Source organism: Onychostruthus taczanowskii, unplaced genomic scaffold, assembly GCF_017590055.1.
Source record: "Onychostruthus taczanowskii isolate IOZ18803 unplaced genomic scaffold, ASM1759005v1 scaffold59, whole genome shotgun sequence".
NCBI classification, from domain to species: domain Eukaryota; kingdom Metazoa; phylum Chordata; class Aves; order Passeriformes; family Passeridae; genus Onychostruthus; species Onychostruthus taczanowskii.
The window spans coordinates 3,170,432-3,188,129 of record NW_024503568.1 but is presented as its reverse complement, the minus strand read 5'-3'; the positions used below and the strand labels follow the sequence as shown (position 1 = coordinate 3,188,129).

The 17,698-nt window shown below is 33.9% G+C and overlaps 1 protein-coding gene across 1 annotated transcript in view; it reads right to left on the bottom strand.

Moving 5' to 3' along the window:
* The window catches only part of DGKB (diacylglycerol kinase beta), a 330,606-nt gene that overhangs the window by 218,964 nt on the left and 93,944 nt on the right, over positions 1 to 17,698 (bottom strand). Inside the window, exons 10-13 of the mRNA XM_041418276.1 lie at positions 13,695 to 13,812; positions 10,901 to 10,989; positions 10,704 to 10,820; positions 6,500 to 6,598 (exon numbers count right to left, since the gene is read on the bottom strand). Of these exons, the coding sequence (XP_041274210.1) occupies positions 6,500 to 6,598; positions 10,704 to 10,820; positions 10,901 to 10,989; positions 13,695 to 13,812 (423 nt within the window). The remainder of the gene's footprint in view (positions 1 to 6,499; positions 6,599 to 10,703; positions 10,821 to 10,900; positions 10,990 to 13,694; positions 13,813 to 17,698) is intronic.

Below are 17,698 nucleotides of genomic sequence, written 5' to 3'. Positions count from 1 at the left end.
AAATCTTATTCTAGACCTCTAAAACTTCATAAAGAATCAGATGGAATGCATGCAATACCACACAAAGATATCCTCAAATGTTTGCAAGATGAAATTTAAATATGTGACTTGAATACCAAACTGGTGCTTTGGGGTTCTTTTTAAGGAACTTGAAGGAAAGTTGTTCCATGATTCCTTAGAGCTATTTTGTTTAATGACAGGAATCTTTAAGGACAGAATAATATTAGGTACTCCTAGACTGTAATTTTATAAACCTATACGGCATTCAAAACCCTGCTTACAAAACTCCCATTCCAGGAAATTTCTGTCCATAATTATACAATACCCAAAGAAAATTAAGACTCAAAAATCCTGAAAACTAAAAAAAATAGCATCACCACTATGCCAAAATTACGGCGTGCAATCTATCTGTAGTATCTATTTGACACCACATCCAAATAACAATGATTAAGATGACCTAAAACATCTTGATAATTTATTTTATAAATTCCCCACATTTCCATCTCTGAGTGCATGCTAATCAAAAGAGCCTATATTACAACACCACATCATGCTGTCTTGAAAGCTCATAGAGCTGTAGCACAATACCCAGCTCTAAATCCCTAGGCAGAAGCTTAAAGTCATCTTGTGGACAAGATTATTAACCAATTCTCAGCAAAAATACTGTCCATATTATGGAAAGTTAAGGCTTCTAATTAATTTGAGAACTGTCTTAAGCATTTGCAGCTCAGGGAAAGAAAAAAAAAAAGGAAAAAATCACATGAATGACACCATTGAGAAGCAAGCGTTTTGTCACCCATAATACTGGTAGTCAAAATATATTCAACAAGACAAGGCTGGAATGGAGAATATGCATTTAAGAATAACTTAAAACTGCTGATTGTTCCTTCTTCTGAACAAGGAATCACTACGTGGTAACTTCATAAATATACTTTGTGCTCCTTTTTAAGTTTTTCTAAATAAAAAGGTAAAGAATTACACACCAAAACACAATCAAGTCTCCCATTTAGCATGTTGGCCTTAGTTGATTCAGTTTTCTGTAGACAACTTGCCTTACATCTTGTACCCACTCGATACATACACCAATATATGGCCCAAGACCTTCAACTGGATTTGCAACTCCAGCTTGGGCTACAGCAGCTGATTATATACACTGTCCAAGAAAGACTAAAGTGTTGGAAAAGAATTTTGAGAATAAAATCATAATAAACTCCAGTGGGAGAGGATATAAGGAATAAACTTAGAAACAGACAGTAGTGATGAGCTGTGGGCAGGCAACTAGATATAACTTAAAATGATTGAATGGCTGCCATTTCAGTTTATCAGCATCTTATTATTTTAACATTGAACTGTGTTTGTCGAACAGCTAATTAGTTAGGAAGATACATTTTCCTCCAGGGCAATTATTAATTTCCTTCTGACTTCAAAGAAATGAAAAAGCTCTTAGCGCAGATAAGAACACCATTATATTTCAAGTCTGATTTAGATTCTCAGAGAACTGAAGCTGCAATATGGAACACAATAGAGAAGCAAAAAAGTGGTTTGTTTTTTAAATCTCTTTCAGTTGCTATGTCATTACTTAATATTCAACAACCAGATCTAACTTCAACTCCCCCCCCAAGCATATATATTCAAATAACTTTTTTTTTATAGTATCTTTGTTCAGAAACTCATGATAAGGCTTGTACTCAGCTTCAAAGGATTGAGTTGCTCATAAAATGCTTACACACTGCACTGACTTTCTGTGCTCCATGTTGAGCTTGGATTCAACTGAGCTAAAACTGATCTCTACTATTATAAAAACAGAAGAATAATTTTAGGATTAGTAACTGGAAAGGGGATTAAGAAAGCTCATTCCTCAACCAGGCAGTGCTAATTCCCTTTCTCTCTCTCTACAACTCTGCTTTCCTATATGAATAACATCTACATACCTCATAGGAAAATAGTATTAGTAAAACACATTACCAACCATGGAAAAAATATATATTGAACTATGTAGCAATTATAGCCAATTATAGCTGTTCTATCTGGTCTAAATACTAATAGTGAAAAAAATTCTTAAACCATATTTTCCACTTTAATTCTGCATTACTTTTTGTCAGAATGTCAACCTGCCACATTTACAAAAAAGTTTGAAGCTATAGGTCATAACTTATTCAATAAGTTGAATAAGGCACATTTCTTATCTCAAACATGTGTAATCTGCTGTGTATACTGTTCTACATGCCTAAATAGAACCAGTCATAAACAAAAGATTTTTGAACATTCATAGTTTTGTGAACAACAAAATACCAAAGGAATCAGATATATGTTTCCTCCTCCAAACTATATAGCCATCTATATTTTAAAATAAGAGGTCAAGTGAATTTGACTTATGAGGGTATTTCATATCAGTGTATATAAAGAGATGCACACTATGATGTATAAAAATTCTATGTATTTTATATATACCTATTTAGGTCTGTATATATAGTATATATTTACATAAATTGTATTTATGCTTAGATGACTTAGTCCTAAAACATTTTAACATCTTCACTACCCAAAACAAAAGTCAAATTCATTCACAAGAGAAAAGAAAAAAAATGGAAACTGTTTCAAACTTTTTATCATGATGACCCATTTTCACAGAATGCAAAACAATGAAGTTGGATATCAAAACACAAAGAAATGAACCCAGTTTTACATTTTGGTTTTTTCATTCTTTACATTGAATATTATACCAGAGCCTCCACCTTTGAAATAAACTGGTTACTATGGGGACAGTGATACTTGTCATATATAATGCTCACATTGTAAGCAGGCTACCTCATGTTTTACAACTTATTCCTTAATTTTATTTTTATTCCACAATTCAACATTTTAATTATAATTTAAAAAAATAATGCTAGAAAAAACTCACATATACAACAGGAGACTCAAAATTATCATGCATTATGAAATAAATACACATTATAATTTATTAAATAGTAATCTTTTATTGGTTGGTTGGTCACTATCCAGGGCTGTATCTATTTTGGTGGGAAATTGAAAATCTAATTACTTTTCTACAGACATAAATAAAAATTAGAACATCCTACATGTTCATCAGTAAATGCAGCGAAGTAAAGGAAGGCATGAAATGAAGACAAAATGTATGCCAGCATTTTTCCTTTCCTGCCTTATAAAGGGACAGGGTGAGGGAAACTGTCTCATAAGCAGCGACCAATCTTGCTTTCTTCACTACTCACTCATCTCATTCCAATACCCAGTTTTAAACCTGGTTATGATCTAATTCTGTACTCCTGGTAGGCTAGGATTCAATTGAGTTAAAGATTTTTAAACTCACTGCCAGTCAACCTTATCATGAACTTTCATTATGTGCATGTAATTAATTGGGTCCAATGAACAATATCAGTACTGAGTTATAGACTTTTTCCCCCCCACCATATAATTAGAATATAATTACCCACAGGATATCAGAATGATGCAAAACCTTTCCTCTAAATGTGCCCTCATTAGGAAACAAGTCTCAATGTACATTTATTCAATCAGTATGAATTAATTAAAATGTTACTGAAATAAAAGAGAGTAACATTAAAGTGTATCTGACATCTATTAAAAGACTATCACTTGAGATCTGCACACCGTTTATAACAAAACTCATTTAACTTGAATAAAAAACTTCACCATACAACAAGCCTTATATACAGTAAACAGAAAAGTAAAAAAGACTAAAGTTGACAGACTACATTTTATTAAAACATTTAAAATTGATGCAGTGAGATACGAAAAATCTTTACAAAACACTGAATCTAAATAGATGTGATGTTTTCATGACGTGCACAGTACCGGCTACATGAGTTTCCCCATCTTTTTTTTTTCAGCTGACAATGTAGCTTATCATATTTAAGAACAACATTTGAAAAGCTCTTTTTTTGTGCAGTTTTTAAGATGGGAGGACCTTTATTTAACTTAGACCAGCCAGCGAACTTTCACATGACAAGGCATTTTGGTTCTCTCTCCAGCCACTAAGAGTCACTCAGCTGAGATAATTTTGGCAGCACTGGTATAATATATGGTGCTGTGAAATGCAATATGTGAAAAAGTCCTTTAACTGTGTAGAGATTGTTGAGGCTGGACTTCACAAGAACTGAAGAAATGAGACATGAGAAATGTTGGATGAAAAAGAAAAAAATATGAATGCCCCTAGCTCTGCAAAGAGAAAAGATGAGAAGGGATTAGCCTGTACGCTTGAAGAAAAACTTAGGAGAAGGCATCTTGTTCTGAGACTAATTCTGCAGTTTTCTGAAAGAAATCTTCCCAAGTTACAGGTGGAAAGGAAGGCCAACATTTTTAGGAGACCAAAGATGCAAGATTTTTAATCTTGCTATTTTCCTTGTATTTTATGGGAGAAGAAAATACATTCTTCTCTGACACCTCAAAATACTCAAGGATACGCCTGGAACAGCAAGCATTATGGTCATCTGCTTTTATTTACCTTCCACATATACACAGCATTGCAAAAATATTAATGCTCAGCTGATCACTGAAGTTAAATGTATGACCTGGGGAAAGAACCCTTCCACTGTCAGATCTGTATGTCTGAACACATAATTTTTATTAACAGACACACTTGCACAGTTAGATGGATTTCACATGAATATATTCACTGGTTTTGCTGTCCTTATTGAGAATGCTGGTCTCACATGCACTGAAGTATTATGTTTCTCAAAAGGAATCCCCATAACAGGAAATGGGAGACACTAATTAAAAAATTACTAACACAAATCATATGTACACTACAACCAATCAATTTCAGAATTACTATTAGCTAGGTCAGTGAGGCAGTATTTGGAACATAACTAAACTCAGGATTTTAATGCATTTTTGGAAGAAACTACTAAATGAAAAAATATACTACAAAATTATAAAGTCCTCATTAAATAACAGTAAAATATATTTTCCATTCCAAACAATATAAATTGTGCTGAAATACATGTCTTGTGTTGCATTGTTACTAACAGGATTCCAAAACAGGAAAACATATTTACTTCTGTTTATGCCTTGAAAATTTGGAGATAAAACAAACCTATTCAAGGGTGATTTGACTCTAGAGTGGTTCTACATATCCTCTAAACAACTTAACTAAACTCCAATTGTGGAATAAAAATCTTAATTCCTCTATTCCTCTTCCTCTCCTGAAAAGAAAATGTAGTTATGCCAATATAACTGAAGATAAAATTTCATGCTGAAGATTCATTCTGTTAATACCAAGGGCAAATGATAAATAACATTAATTTTAAAACAACAGCCCAATAACAGAATGATAATTTCCAGACGCAAACTTTTAAAGTATGACCTCAAATCCTGAAAATTAAATAAGGTAATACAGAATATAATAATTCAACAAACTTAAAATAATATTTTTAACTATGAATCAGAACTTGTCCAGATAATACCAAAATACCATAGAGACAAACTAAAAAGCCACTTTTGTGACTTGAAAAATATTTAAAATATTTCATAAATATTAAAGGCAGGTTTCCATTGTATTGTTTCATTGAGAGCAATGGAATAATCTCAATTTACACAGGTAGAGGGCCAAAGTCTAACATCTGTACCTTGACAGGTTTATAAACAGCCAAAAGGATTGATTAGAAAACAAGTAATTTACAATAGACACAAATATTATTCCTAATGATCAGCAACTGGTTTAAGATTAGGATGCACATTTTCTTTTTTGCCTCCCCTCAATAAATTACACCCTCTTAAGTTCAAGCATTTTTTACACTTATGAAATACATTTAAAGAGGACCATTCATCTGTTCTCTTATGAAAATGATGATGCTATGACTTTCATCAGCATAAAATATCCAATTTAATATGTGAAAACATAAGTTAATTCTCAAGCTCTTTTTTAATGATAAAATGGTCAGCTCTTTTCTATACAACCCACACATAGCATGCATTTTTATTTTCATTGAATTGAGTTATTGTTTTTGTGGACAGAGAAATTTACTGTCCACGACTGCAGAATAAAATATACTATAATGTTGATGCATAGCTTACTGCAAGACCAGTGTCATCATTCTAGGTAACCTCCGGCTTAGATCAGAGACCTCAGCATTGCAGATATACAATATGCATCCCAAGCAAAAACTGCCCATAAGAATAACTTCATTATTCTGGGAAGTTGGATCTATAAAAGATGTAAAATGTAGAAGTGTTCTGCCTATACAGTTTCTGGTAAGTACAGTCTGAATAAGTGATAAAACCTGAGTCAGCTTCAGTTATAATATGCCCTACAGAAGGTTCATTCTCACATGAAGGAAAATGCAGTATATGTAGAGGGTAAAACACACTTATGCCTATAAACCCATCAGCCAGGACTTCACATTGTGTTTAAGGTTCACACAGTCCTGTGAATTTAACAAATATCTGGCAGCCAGTCCCAGCAGCATTTTAATGTTGCATCTGAGAGAGGATTACATCTGAAATTAACATACAAACAACTCACCAACACTACTGGGCAGATTGATGTGGGTGGCAAAATATGGTCCTTCAAGGGTCCACAGTCACATTCAGGTTTCAGATGTGAAGCACACTTGTTATGCAACTATATGAAGACAGAAAATGAAGATTCAACTTAGACATTTTTCTATTACAGCGTTAAGAAAATGGGTCTCCTAGAATGGGGTGAGTTTCATTAACCTAATTATTACTGAAGCTCTGGAAGCATACTGCATAAAGCATACTGCAGCAGAAAGCTCCCTAGGATGGACAAAACTAACATGTTTGTATTGAAGTGAAGAATGATGGATTTAAGTATTTTTCAGTTTGGAAATTGTATGTGTGGATCAGCACACAAAAAGAACACTGCACAGCAATACATTAACAGCATCATACTGTTACTGGTGACCAAAAGCTTAATTTCAGGAGAGAACTTCTTGCACTGAGTCAGGAACTTCTGTTCTACTACTAGTGAGTAATTCAAGGCAGCTTTTGGCAGTATTGGCGTAACTCTGCTTCTTTCCTGAAGCTGATAGCCACTAGGGATTCAAATATAAGAGAAGAACACAGGAATATCCTACGTTAAGCTTCATTGGGTAAATTTTGGTCTTGATTGTATCAGTTTTCAGACTTTCATGGACTGCTGAGGAACTGGAACTACTCTCATTTTTCTAATTTATGCTTAGAATTCATCCAGTTTTCTTGAAAGCAATGACAATAGTTCTACTCTGAAAACTTCAAAAGTATATCTTCAGGTCTGCTGACAGGAAAAGCATTGGCTGACTTCCATTTTGCTACAGAGATTGAATGGCAAATGTGCATATAAACAGGAACATAGGAGGGTAACAAGTATATATGATATATTATGAAATATTTTGCATTAGCAATCAGGAGTTCCTGTTCATAATTTAAAATTTAACTCAATTCAAATTACTCTAAATATTCAGCCACACAGTACAAAGGCACATGTGTGCACTTGGATTCACATTTAACTGGTATACTTCATCATATCATTAGAGATAGAATAAAATAAAATTAATATTGTAAAATTTTGTGAAAGTTTACTTTTTCTGGACTTGATGATTGTAAAGGTCTTTTCCAACCTAAATTATTCTGCATTTTTATCTCTGTATAGATTCAATAAAATGCATTAAGGTGTTCAGATAGCATCCATCTTCCTTAGAGATGGACATTTTGAAAGGATGTGTATATTTACAGTAAAGAAAAATAATCAGGCTAATAAATATCAGGAGTTGTGAGGCAAAAAATCTTATTAACAAGTGATTTATCTAGTATAACAGGTAGAATACAGTGTTAGTTCAACATGTTCAAAAGCTGTTACAAAACCTGCAGTTCAATACCTGCATCTGTAAATCACATTTTTTCAGTGACTGACTCATTTTCCCTTAACTTATATGGTTTAACTCATATGAACTCTATCAAAATTACAACAATATTGTACCAATTGCTGATATATATAAACTTTATTGGTAATATCGTCTTCATAAAATTATCTGGTACAGTTAATTTTGACATGACATTTCTGAATTTTGAACTGAATGGCACCTAATATTAGCCTTGTCCATAATAATTTATACTGCAAAGTTACCTTTTTAGGCAGTTACTTAGCAACAGAAAATAAAAGTCCAAAGAGTTTTGATTTACTCTGAGTATTAAAGCCTTATTGTGAGGGTATTTTGGTAGCCCTGTAATCTAAATCATTTGTCATGCTAATTCTCTGCCTCGGTGGTAAGGCTACTTGTACCATAATTAATGCACACCAGGCCATGTTACATCAAATAAAAGTATCTTCACACATTCAGTGGTAATTAGCAGCTTTGCTACTCAGTGGCATGCAAACTTATCTATGAAAAAATAGCTTAATCTTCTTATTAGTCTCTGCTGATCTCTGACAACAGAATTGGCACATAGCAAATAACAAAAGGTAGAAGAAATGTAGCTTCAATGAAAATAACACTTTGACACAAAGAAATAAAATAATATGCATGCCTCCCAAAAAACCTATTTTTAGTAGGTTTTAAATACACTTTCCCAAAACTCTCTTATCCTAAACCTGTCTCTTGTGGTATATTACCTCCCTCACAAAACTGCAAAGCAGGAAAAAGTGTATTTTCTGGAGAGAAGATGAGGGGAAAGAAATTTACACTACCATGGTGGAGAACTACAAATTAAATAGGAGGGGGATCATGGATTTGGCTGAGAAATCAGTACAACAAGCCTCCTTAGTGAAAAGCACCTCTAAATTTTGGGACTTGAGTCAGTTATTTGACATCACAAGTGACCTTACTAAGTTGTTAGGATAGATATATTTAAAAGGCATGAAAGAGGCTCAGAATTAGCTCCTTAATAAAGAGCATCCCCTTCGAATATAAGCTGTAAATGTGCAGTACAAGGAGTTGAAAATCACATGAAGGATGTGATCATAATTACATAACCTCAGAATATCCATTTGCTAATCATGCATCTTTTAGAAATTCAAAACAATTTTTCTGTAATAAAGGTATTACTATTAGAAAATGAAGTTATTGCAATAGAATATATCGAATGAAGAGAATTGCAAGTGAATAGGAGTTTTAAATATAATTTGCAGTATTTAAAAATACTGATTCTTTACTTGTGGCTAATTCACATCTAAATCTATAAAAATAAATGAACATATTAAATTTATTTGAAAATTCAAAATTGCTTTTAAAAAAGCCTTTAAATTACTGATGGAAATAAACTGAAAAATTGTAAACCTTAGTGCCAACATTTTCAATTTCAGCGGTCAAAAAACACACCCATTTTTATTTGTAACCTTGACAGTTATTTAAGCATTTAAATAAGCACCCAAGACATTTTCAAAAGAATCCAGCATTATTTTAGAATGATTTCAATCATAAATAATTTCTCAGTACTTCCTCAGTGAGTAACAGTTCTTACGAAAATCCTCTGAATCTTGATGTACAACTTTGTGGAATAAAAGACCTTTACAAATCTGGTCCAGATCCACATGAATTGATGGGAAAATAATTTCTACTGAGGAAAGACAGAATTTGCAACTTCCTTTGACTTTAGAAGTCAACATACGTTACATAATATGCATTTCTTGACCGATATACACATATTATACAGGTGTAAATACTTATATATCTACAGCAGAAAACCGTTATTTTTCTTGCTAAACACATATAGCCATTGCCTAAGTATAATTATCTACATGCAAAACATGTTGGATTGGGTGTTTTACTCTTTACATAAATTATCCAAATTTTGACAGCAATCTGGACTACATCTTTGCTTTCTTCTAAAATATTGTTTTTGAAGTAATCATAACAGCTTATCACTGAAAGCATCCTGGATCTATTTTCTTTGAGGATGTTTCATATTTTGTATTCTTGTGTTAAGAAAATATGTCATAAAACATCCAAACTTTTATGTTTAAAACAAACATTCACTAATGCCTCAGTCTTATATTATTATTTAAAGCACTGAACAAACAACTGCTGTTCCGTAACAACAATAATAATGATATCAGCAAAACCAGCAAATACACGCGAAGAAGGCTGAAATCTCTCCACATTTAGATTTAAATCCTGCCCTGGCTAGAAACAGAAATACTGGCATTGCTCCTTCTAGCATGAAGATCTCACTTATAAGGGCAGTGTTCCCTGAATGTCATTAGTTCCAGTTGCTGGTTCCTGCTGAATAAGGAGTGCACAAAAGTTGTATATATTTGACTTGGTGCACAGATTAGTATATTATCAACTTGTCTCCGCTATTATTCCCAGACACTTGGAATCACTGTATCCTACCAGATGTCCTCAAATTCATTTGCCTGTCAGTACATCACCAATTAGACCTAGTGTCACAGTGACCTTGATTTTTCCTGGTACTGAAAACTTAATCTTTCTGCAGTGTGGACTGGGAATTCTGCTCTTTAGTGGCACACGTTATTTTCTTATGGCTATTGTCATGAAGCAAATTTGCTTCATGACATATTGAAATAAGCATTTCATGAAATGAAATAAGCATGTTTACTTGCCACAATTAAGAAGTCCTAGGAACACTCTGCATATACCATTCCTTAAACACACACATTGCTGATGACTAAACTGAATGATACATTCCAGATTATGAGGCTAGAGAAAGACATTCAATGATTTTTATCTCTAAAACCTGTGTGAAAGGTTTTACTGTAGTATACTCACTGTAATCTGACACCAAACACAGTGAAGTCCAGTCAAGCCTTGGTAACACTTTATAGTTTTGTGACACTTATCACATTTTGTTGGACAGTTTCCTTCTACCCAAAAATGGTGCATTACCTGTAAAAGAAAAATGAGGATATACACAGAGTTACTAGATTAACAGGTAGATGGCAAAGCTAATACTACCCCAAACTTACATCAGTATTCTTTTTAGACTTCACATATGTTTTGATGCAAGATGCAGGAGCTCTAGAGACACAGCGTTCATGGACTGTATACTTGCAAACTGAAAAAAAGAAAGACATTATTAGATGTTGAGGCAATGGTATTTCTCACTACATTTCTATGAAACAAATAGCATTACACCAGCATGTCATCTCTAAGTAATCAATCCAATCAGTCAATGAAAACTCAAACTAGGCTGCTTTTTTCCATGGAATACAAAAGGCCAATTAGAACAGGAAATATTATGCAAGTGAGAAATCCAAGAATGCACTATCATTGCATAACAGGAAATGCTTAATTAAATCAGACCTTACTAAATTTTTTCACAATAATTCCCAAATGACAAAAATATTAAAGACAAATTGGTAGCTGCCAAGTGGTTTGTGTCGTTTGCTAGTAGGAAGAAACATATATTTTATGAGCTATAGGCATGAGAGCAGCTAGCAAGTACAAAAATAAAAGCCAATGAATTTACGTTGTTCCTACCATTGATTTATAAATCAGAAATGGCTGATTAGTCAATTTTTTAATAGCAATTGTTTTCATGCATTCCATGTAATCACCATAACTTTGACTCCTGTTTTACAAAATACCACCTCCTGAGAAGCCTTTTTCCCCCCTAAGCCCTCCAACACCAGTTTTAGGTAACTCCTATTGCTGACCAGGTCTGTAAAGATCATGCTAGCTGCATTTAGAAAACATACAATGCAGGGTACAATGCAAAGCTCTCCTGACTTCAATGATACAACTGTGCCAAGATGAGGAAATAATGCTACAGCTTATGCCTGAATTCAATAGAGTTAACTATTAAAAACTGAGAATGAATTTCTCCCTGCATGGTATATGTCTCAGGCTTTTGACCTCGAGAGCAATTAAGCACAAAGTACTTCTAAACACCTTGCTTGCACCTATTACACAAACCCAGTGGGAGGCGCAGCCATTAATCAGACAAACTGCAGGGAGTAACATTGTTGATTGGACCATGGAGGGATGGTGAGGACCCCTGTGGTTCCTCCCTTTTTTTTTTTCCTCCCACACAATCTAAAATGCAAATAATGAAATCTATAGCAATACTTTGAAAATATACTGGAGAAAATGCTTAGCTAAATAAGAAAATAGTGGAATAGTTTTGCAAGCAGACTCATGCCTCTTGCTGCATAAAGTAATTGAAAGGAGCATGTTCTTCAGACACTGAGACCACTGTTCTCACAAAACAGATGCCTAGCACAGTTATAAATACATGACAGAAAAATATTACAGGTCTTGCAAGGCTGGTCCTTTTGGGACAGTTAACTTAACTCGTCTGCCCATTTCTAGTAACTACTGATGGTGATCTACATTATTTTCTCAATAGAACTCTCTTTCCAACATATATGGGTCTCAGTTCTTCACAAAATCAGTCTGACAAAAAAGAATTTTAAAGAATGCAACATTTCAAGATCTAATAGTCAGATCAGTATTTTATATAATATTCCAGTTACTATCATCAGCATTTAATAATCTCAAATTGTGCAATATCTATTTGTTTGAATTTTAATAAATGCATCTTTCCCATTTCCCAGTATGGTAAATGAAACTATATGATGTGAAAATGCATACAAGGATTTACATCCAAATTATATTTCAGAGAAGTCTGGGTCCCCAGAGGAGAGAAATGGTCAATTCAAACCCCTCATTCATTAAGACTCATCTCAAATTAAATCAATAGAACTGTACAGGCAGAAAGGTTCTCATCAGCTGTGAGGGTCTATCTTTCATTCCAAAAATGGTGGAAGTCGGTTGCAGTAAGAAACAGATTATTTTACCAAAAAGAAAAATAAAAGGTGACTTGGTACCATCATGAGAAGAATACAGCTGTGTACTAAAGTTCTCATTAATCGAATGGAGCAGGGCATAACATGAACCAATCACTGGAATCATCCACAAGACATATTCAAATCAGAACATAGGGCTTAAAAAAAAGATTAATCATTGGAACACAACACATAAGAAAGATATGGATCTTCCATTTCTGGAAACTCAAATGGAGATCAGGTATCTTTCAGCAAGCCTTGGTTCCTCAAGAGACATGAAGTGGTGAAACACAGATGATTAGGAAATGCATAGATACAGCTCAAGGAACTGAAATGTAGTAATGGCATCTAACAGCCTAATGAAAGTCAAATTAAATGCAGTAGCTTTTCTGTGCTCCTTTTCTTAAAATATATAATCAGTAAATACACAGATTGAGATTTATGACTACAAAACAAGTAACTACACAAAACTTTAGAACTGTTACAGAAACTTGATTTCTGGGAGACTGGGATTTTCACCTTCATAATTAACAAAACAATTTTGTGCAAAATTTGAATCAAAAATATGGGACTTAGACGTTTTCGAGTTGACACTTATTGTGCTGTGCATTAATTAGTAAAAACAAAAGAGGAGTAACAAAAGTATAAATTTAAAACCTAAGGCTGATACTCTCTAAAAAAAATAAAAAAGCAATAGCAGTAAAGAAAAAAAGAGCAACAGACTCCAAAGGTATCTAACAGTGATAACCCTTTGAAAGCAGAAAACGCCCTCAAACAACACATTTTAAAGCCAAATTTCTTGAAAAATTAAGGAAAGAACCATGGGCACTCAAGCAGACAAGAGAAGAGGGAGACACTACTGTGGTGGTAATGGTTTTGTAAAGGGAAGCTATTAGTTCTTTGTTATGCAGCAAGAACAATATTTCTAGGAACAGACATGTAAGCAAAAGGACACTGAAATGCTCATACTCACACGAACAGCAGAGACCTTGCTTGCCTACTCCGATCAGCATGTTCAAACAAAGATTACAGTAGGCAGGCTTGTTGAAGTGTTTCAATCTCCATACATGCTGCCCATCATCTTTCACATTCTGCACAGTATATAAGAGAAACAGATTTTACTTAATAAAATAAACAGTGAAATATGTAAGTGCCAATAAAAAATGGTGATTTACTTAAGAACATAAAAGACAAGCTGTTACTTCATTTAAGACTCGGCACCAGATCATAGCATAATCATTCCAAATACACAGGCATTGATATAATAAAAAAATTCTTCAGAAGCTCATGCACATCCATGCGTTTAAAAAACAACTCAGAAAAAAATCAAAAAAGCTGCTGTCACCACTGCAACACAATTATATTAGTGCAACTAGGCTGATATTAAATTACAACTAGTATTAAATATTTTTTTCCTAGAATAATCCTAAAAATAATGGTGCTGCAGGTCAGAAGATAAAACTCCCCAAAACAAATAACAGAAAGAGTTTTCTAAAACCACACAAATATTCTTAATGACTGTCAGAATTAGTTACGTATATCATGTATGTGAAACAGGAAAACCAACCACACCACAACGACTATTCCCAGCTTTAAATTAAGTTAATCTATACTGCCAATTATCTATCAAAACCCATGTATTTAAGGGTAAGGTTTATGTCTTAGATCTCTTCTCCAAAAATGGAATTCCTACATTTAAGGCCAATTTTTTTCAGTCAGCTGTTGCACTATACTCAAATCTTTCATGAATAAACTGATCAACTCATTGGCACTTACTATTTAGGAGCCCACTGTAATTTATGTGAATCTCCAAAATACTATCAAATTCATTCATTCATTTTATGAAATTATTTTCATAAAATCACCTAACTTTCTGTTGGATGATTCTCCTCTTTCTTCTTAATGGAATCGTTCTGGGGCCTTCCCATTTTTTGAAGGTTCAAAAAATTATGTGCAGTTGGTACAGACGCTAAATTAATTCTCTAAATTCCTGGCTTCTTGGCAATACTGGCCATGAGGCTTTTTTCCTTTCTAAAATCATAGGTTTTGATTCTAAAAAAAACCTAGATGAACCTAATGTAATACCTCTAGATTTTTTGAAAAAACCCTAATTTCTCTTTTACCAGATGTTAACATCCAATGGAACACAGACAGTTAACGTTCATCAGCCGTTTCCTTGTGTATCGCTGAAACTGTATAGTCTTCTTGGTCATGCCACTGCCAAGAAATTGCCATCTAGCTAAAGGAAGTCACACCAATCTCTGTTTCTCAGAAACCACATCAACAGCTGGTTCTTATCCAGCTTCTGGTTTCTCACATCAAACTACTATTACCTGTCATCATGTATACACATGATTCCTGACTAGATTTTCAATAATATGATGGTTTTCACTGATGGGAATAGTCAAAGTATGTTGGTGAGCATAAATAAAAACTGAGTTTTGTCCTATATTAGCATATACTGTATAAGTTATGTCCTTAAGAATCAGGTTTTCTCTGCTCTAGACTTAGAAGTTGATACAAGTAAAATACAATGAAGACTTCATCATCCTTGTTGGCAAAAAAGAAAAATCCCCAAGAAAAATCAGCACTCTACGAAATTAAGAATGTTTGGCCCAAAGCTAGGTCTAAGCCAGAACACAACTTTGAATTTCCTAGAACTTACCTAGAAACAAAAAACCCTGAAGTCCGTTAAAATACATATTTTTTTCTCTAGTATATCAGGATCAAAGTATAAGTAATAACTGCCCCAATATTACCAGCAGTTCAAATGCCATCTCTGACAGCTGGGCAATGTCAGGGTCCCCTTTCTGCAGCAAAAGCACAGCAGATGCCTAATGTGGGATTCTCAGGCTGGCAAAGAGTGTGGAAGTTTTCCAATTTCCCCTGAAGACGCAGAAATAGATTCTGCAGCTGTGAAGCACTAGAAGCCTGTCAAGCTCCTTCATGACTGGCAGCTGAAGAGGATGTATTCCGTTAAACAGAGCTCTCTAACTCCTCTTTTTCTTCCCATCTTACTACCATATTCCACGCATTTTTGAAGTATTGTTAAACTACAATATAGTATGTGAATTTCAAGTCTTCTGAAAGTAGGCAATCATTCATTAGGCAACAAAGACCATGTAAATCCTTCTGAGAAAATAAACAGCAGACAATGTACACCTCAATTTTAACATCACTCAGGTCATCAACACATAAATCATAAACCACAAGCACTTAAAATGCAGGCTGACCAGCCTTCCTTAGCAAAATACTTGCTGTTTAGGAAAATTAACAGAAATTCAAACTTATGCATAAACTTGCCCCTCTTCCACATGAATTTTGTACTACTTTTTCATTTTAATTTTATTTTTAAAGAATGGCCATTATGTGTGAATATGTTGCTTCTTATTTGAACAGAACATATGGTCTAACTTAGCTGGCATTTTCCTTATCAGAAAAACAAACAAGTCTTGATGTGGGTGTTCTGCCAATTAAAACACTTAGCTGTGTTACAGACTGCAACTGATGCAAATCCATTACATAAACACAATGCACTTTTGGAAAAGAGCAAATTAAATTTTTGCTCTTGTGCACTGCCAAAAATAAGCAATAAAGTGCTGCATATGATTATGCATGCACATAACTTTTTAAAACACTGCCAAGAGAAAAAAAAAAGACATAATATGAAACAAAGCCACCTCAATGCAAGTCTTTAAGTATGAATAAAATCCACAATTCTGACACATCAGTGCATTTACTGACATTAACTCATTTCTCTTCCATATCCTGAGAAAGAGTTTAAAAACAAATAGACATTAAGAAGATCTCAAAGCAGGGCAGGTATAGTAAAAATCTCTTCCTCACTTCATTATACACATCACTGAAAATCAAGCCTCCGTATGTCATACCCAGACTTTTAAACATAATGACAATAGTAACATTTATTTTGTTAACAACAGTTCTCTTAACTCATGGTCCTGACCCTGCTACCAGGGATTTGACTGCCAAAGCTACCTGACCTTAAAAAGCAAGTCAACCATAAAAGAGCCAACCTTAGAACTAGTGGAAAATTTTATGTTATCACAGACTTCAGCTACACATCCCTAACCTGGTTTATTATTAACTTATATCAGCTTTTTAGGTATTTGTGTATAAGGTAAACAAAGAGATCTTCAAGATTCTGAGACTTAAAAAAAATAATGAAATACCTGATAAATTTTGATCCCAGCAAACATAGCCTCTTAAAATAGCTACAGAGTGTCTAAAACACCAGAATATTCAGGGTTTTTTTCTACGAGAAGAGTTAGTAACAAGCATCCAAGTGAGAAGGATGTTACGGAGTAGCTGTTATTCTTTCACTGATTATTTTGTTTACATTTATTTTAAAAACATTTACTTGACTTGCTCAAGACAATTTTATTACTGATTTTAGGTATTTTCCATCAGTGGGAAGGTGAGAAGAGTTTCCATTAAACTATGCAGCAAACATAGTTTGAAACAAATATTGTTACATTCTATACTCCTTTGGTTGTCTCAGGAAAGAATTCATATCACGTTTTGTTTTGTTAATTTGCTTTCGGAAGAAAGGGTTTAAAGTCTGTTTTTGGTCAAGTGGAGAGGGAGTAACCAGACTAAAAGCACATACAATTTGGGAGGCTCACTCCTAATTTCTGAGATACTGTGTTATGTGTTTGAGAAATCAAAACAAAAATCTTCTACAACCTTCATCTACACACTCATCCAGAAACAGAAAAGGGAGCGCAGGAGGGAAAATTAAATGGTTTTTGAAAGCTTCAAAAATAGCACAGTACAGTGTTTCCCTGTCCAAAATCTGTCATCTTCAGACACTTTCATGCTGCAGAAATTCAATTGCAAATAACGGTAAATCTGTATACCTGCACGAAACACCATTTTATTTTACACCTTTTACACAGAAGAGGTTAAGTTACTCCTGACTTTTCCTGGGCTTTTTTCCGACCTGCACACAAAAGGGAA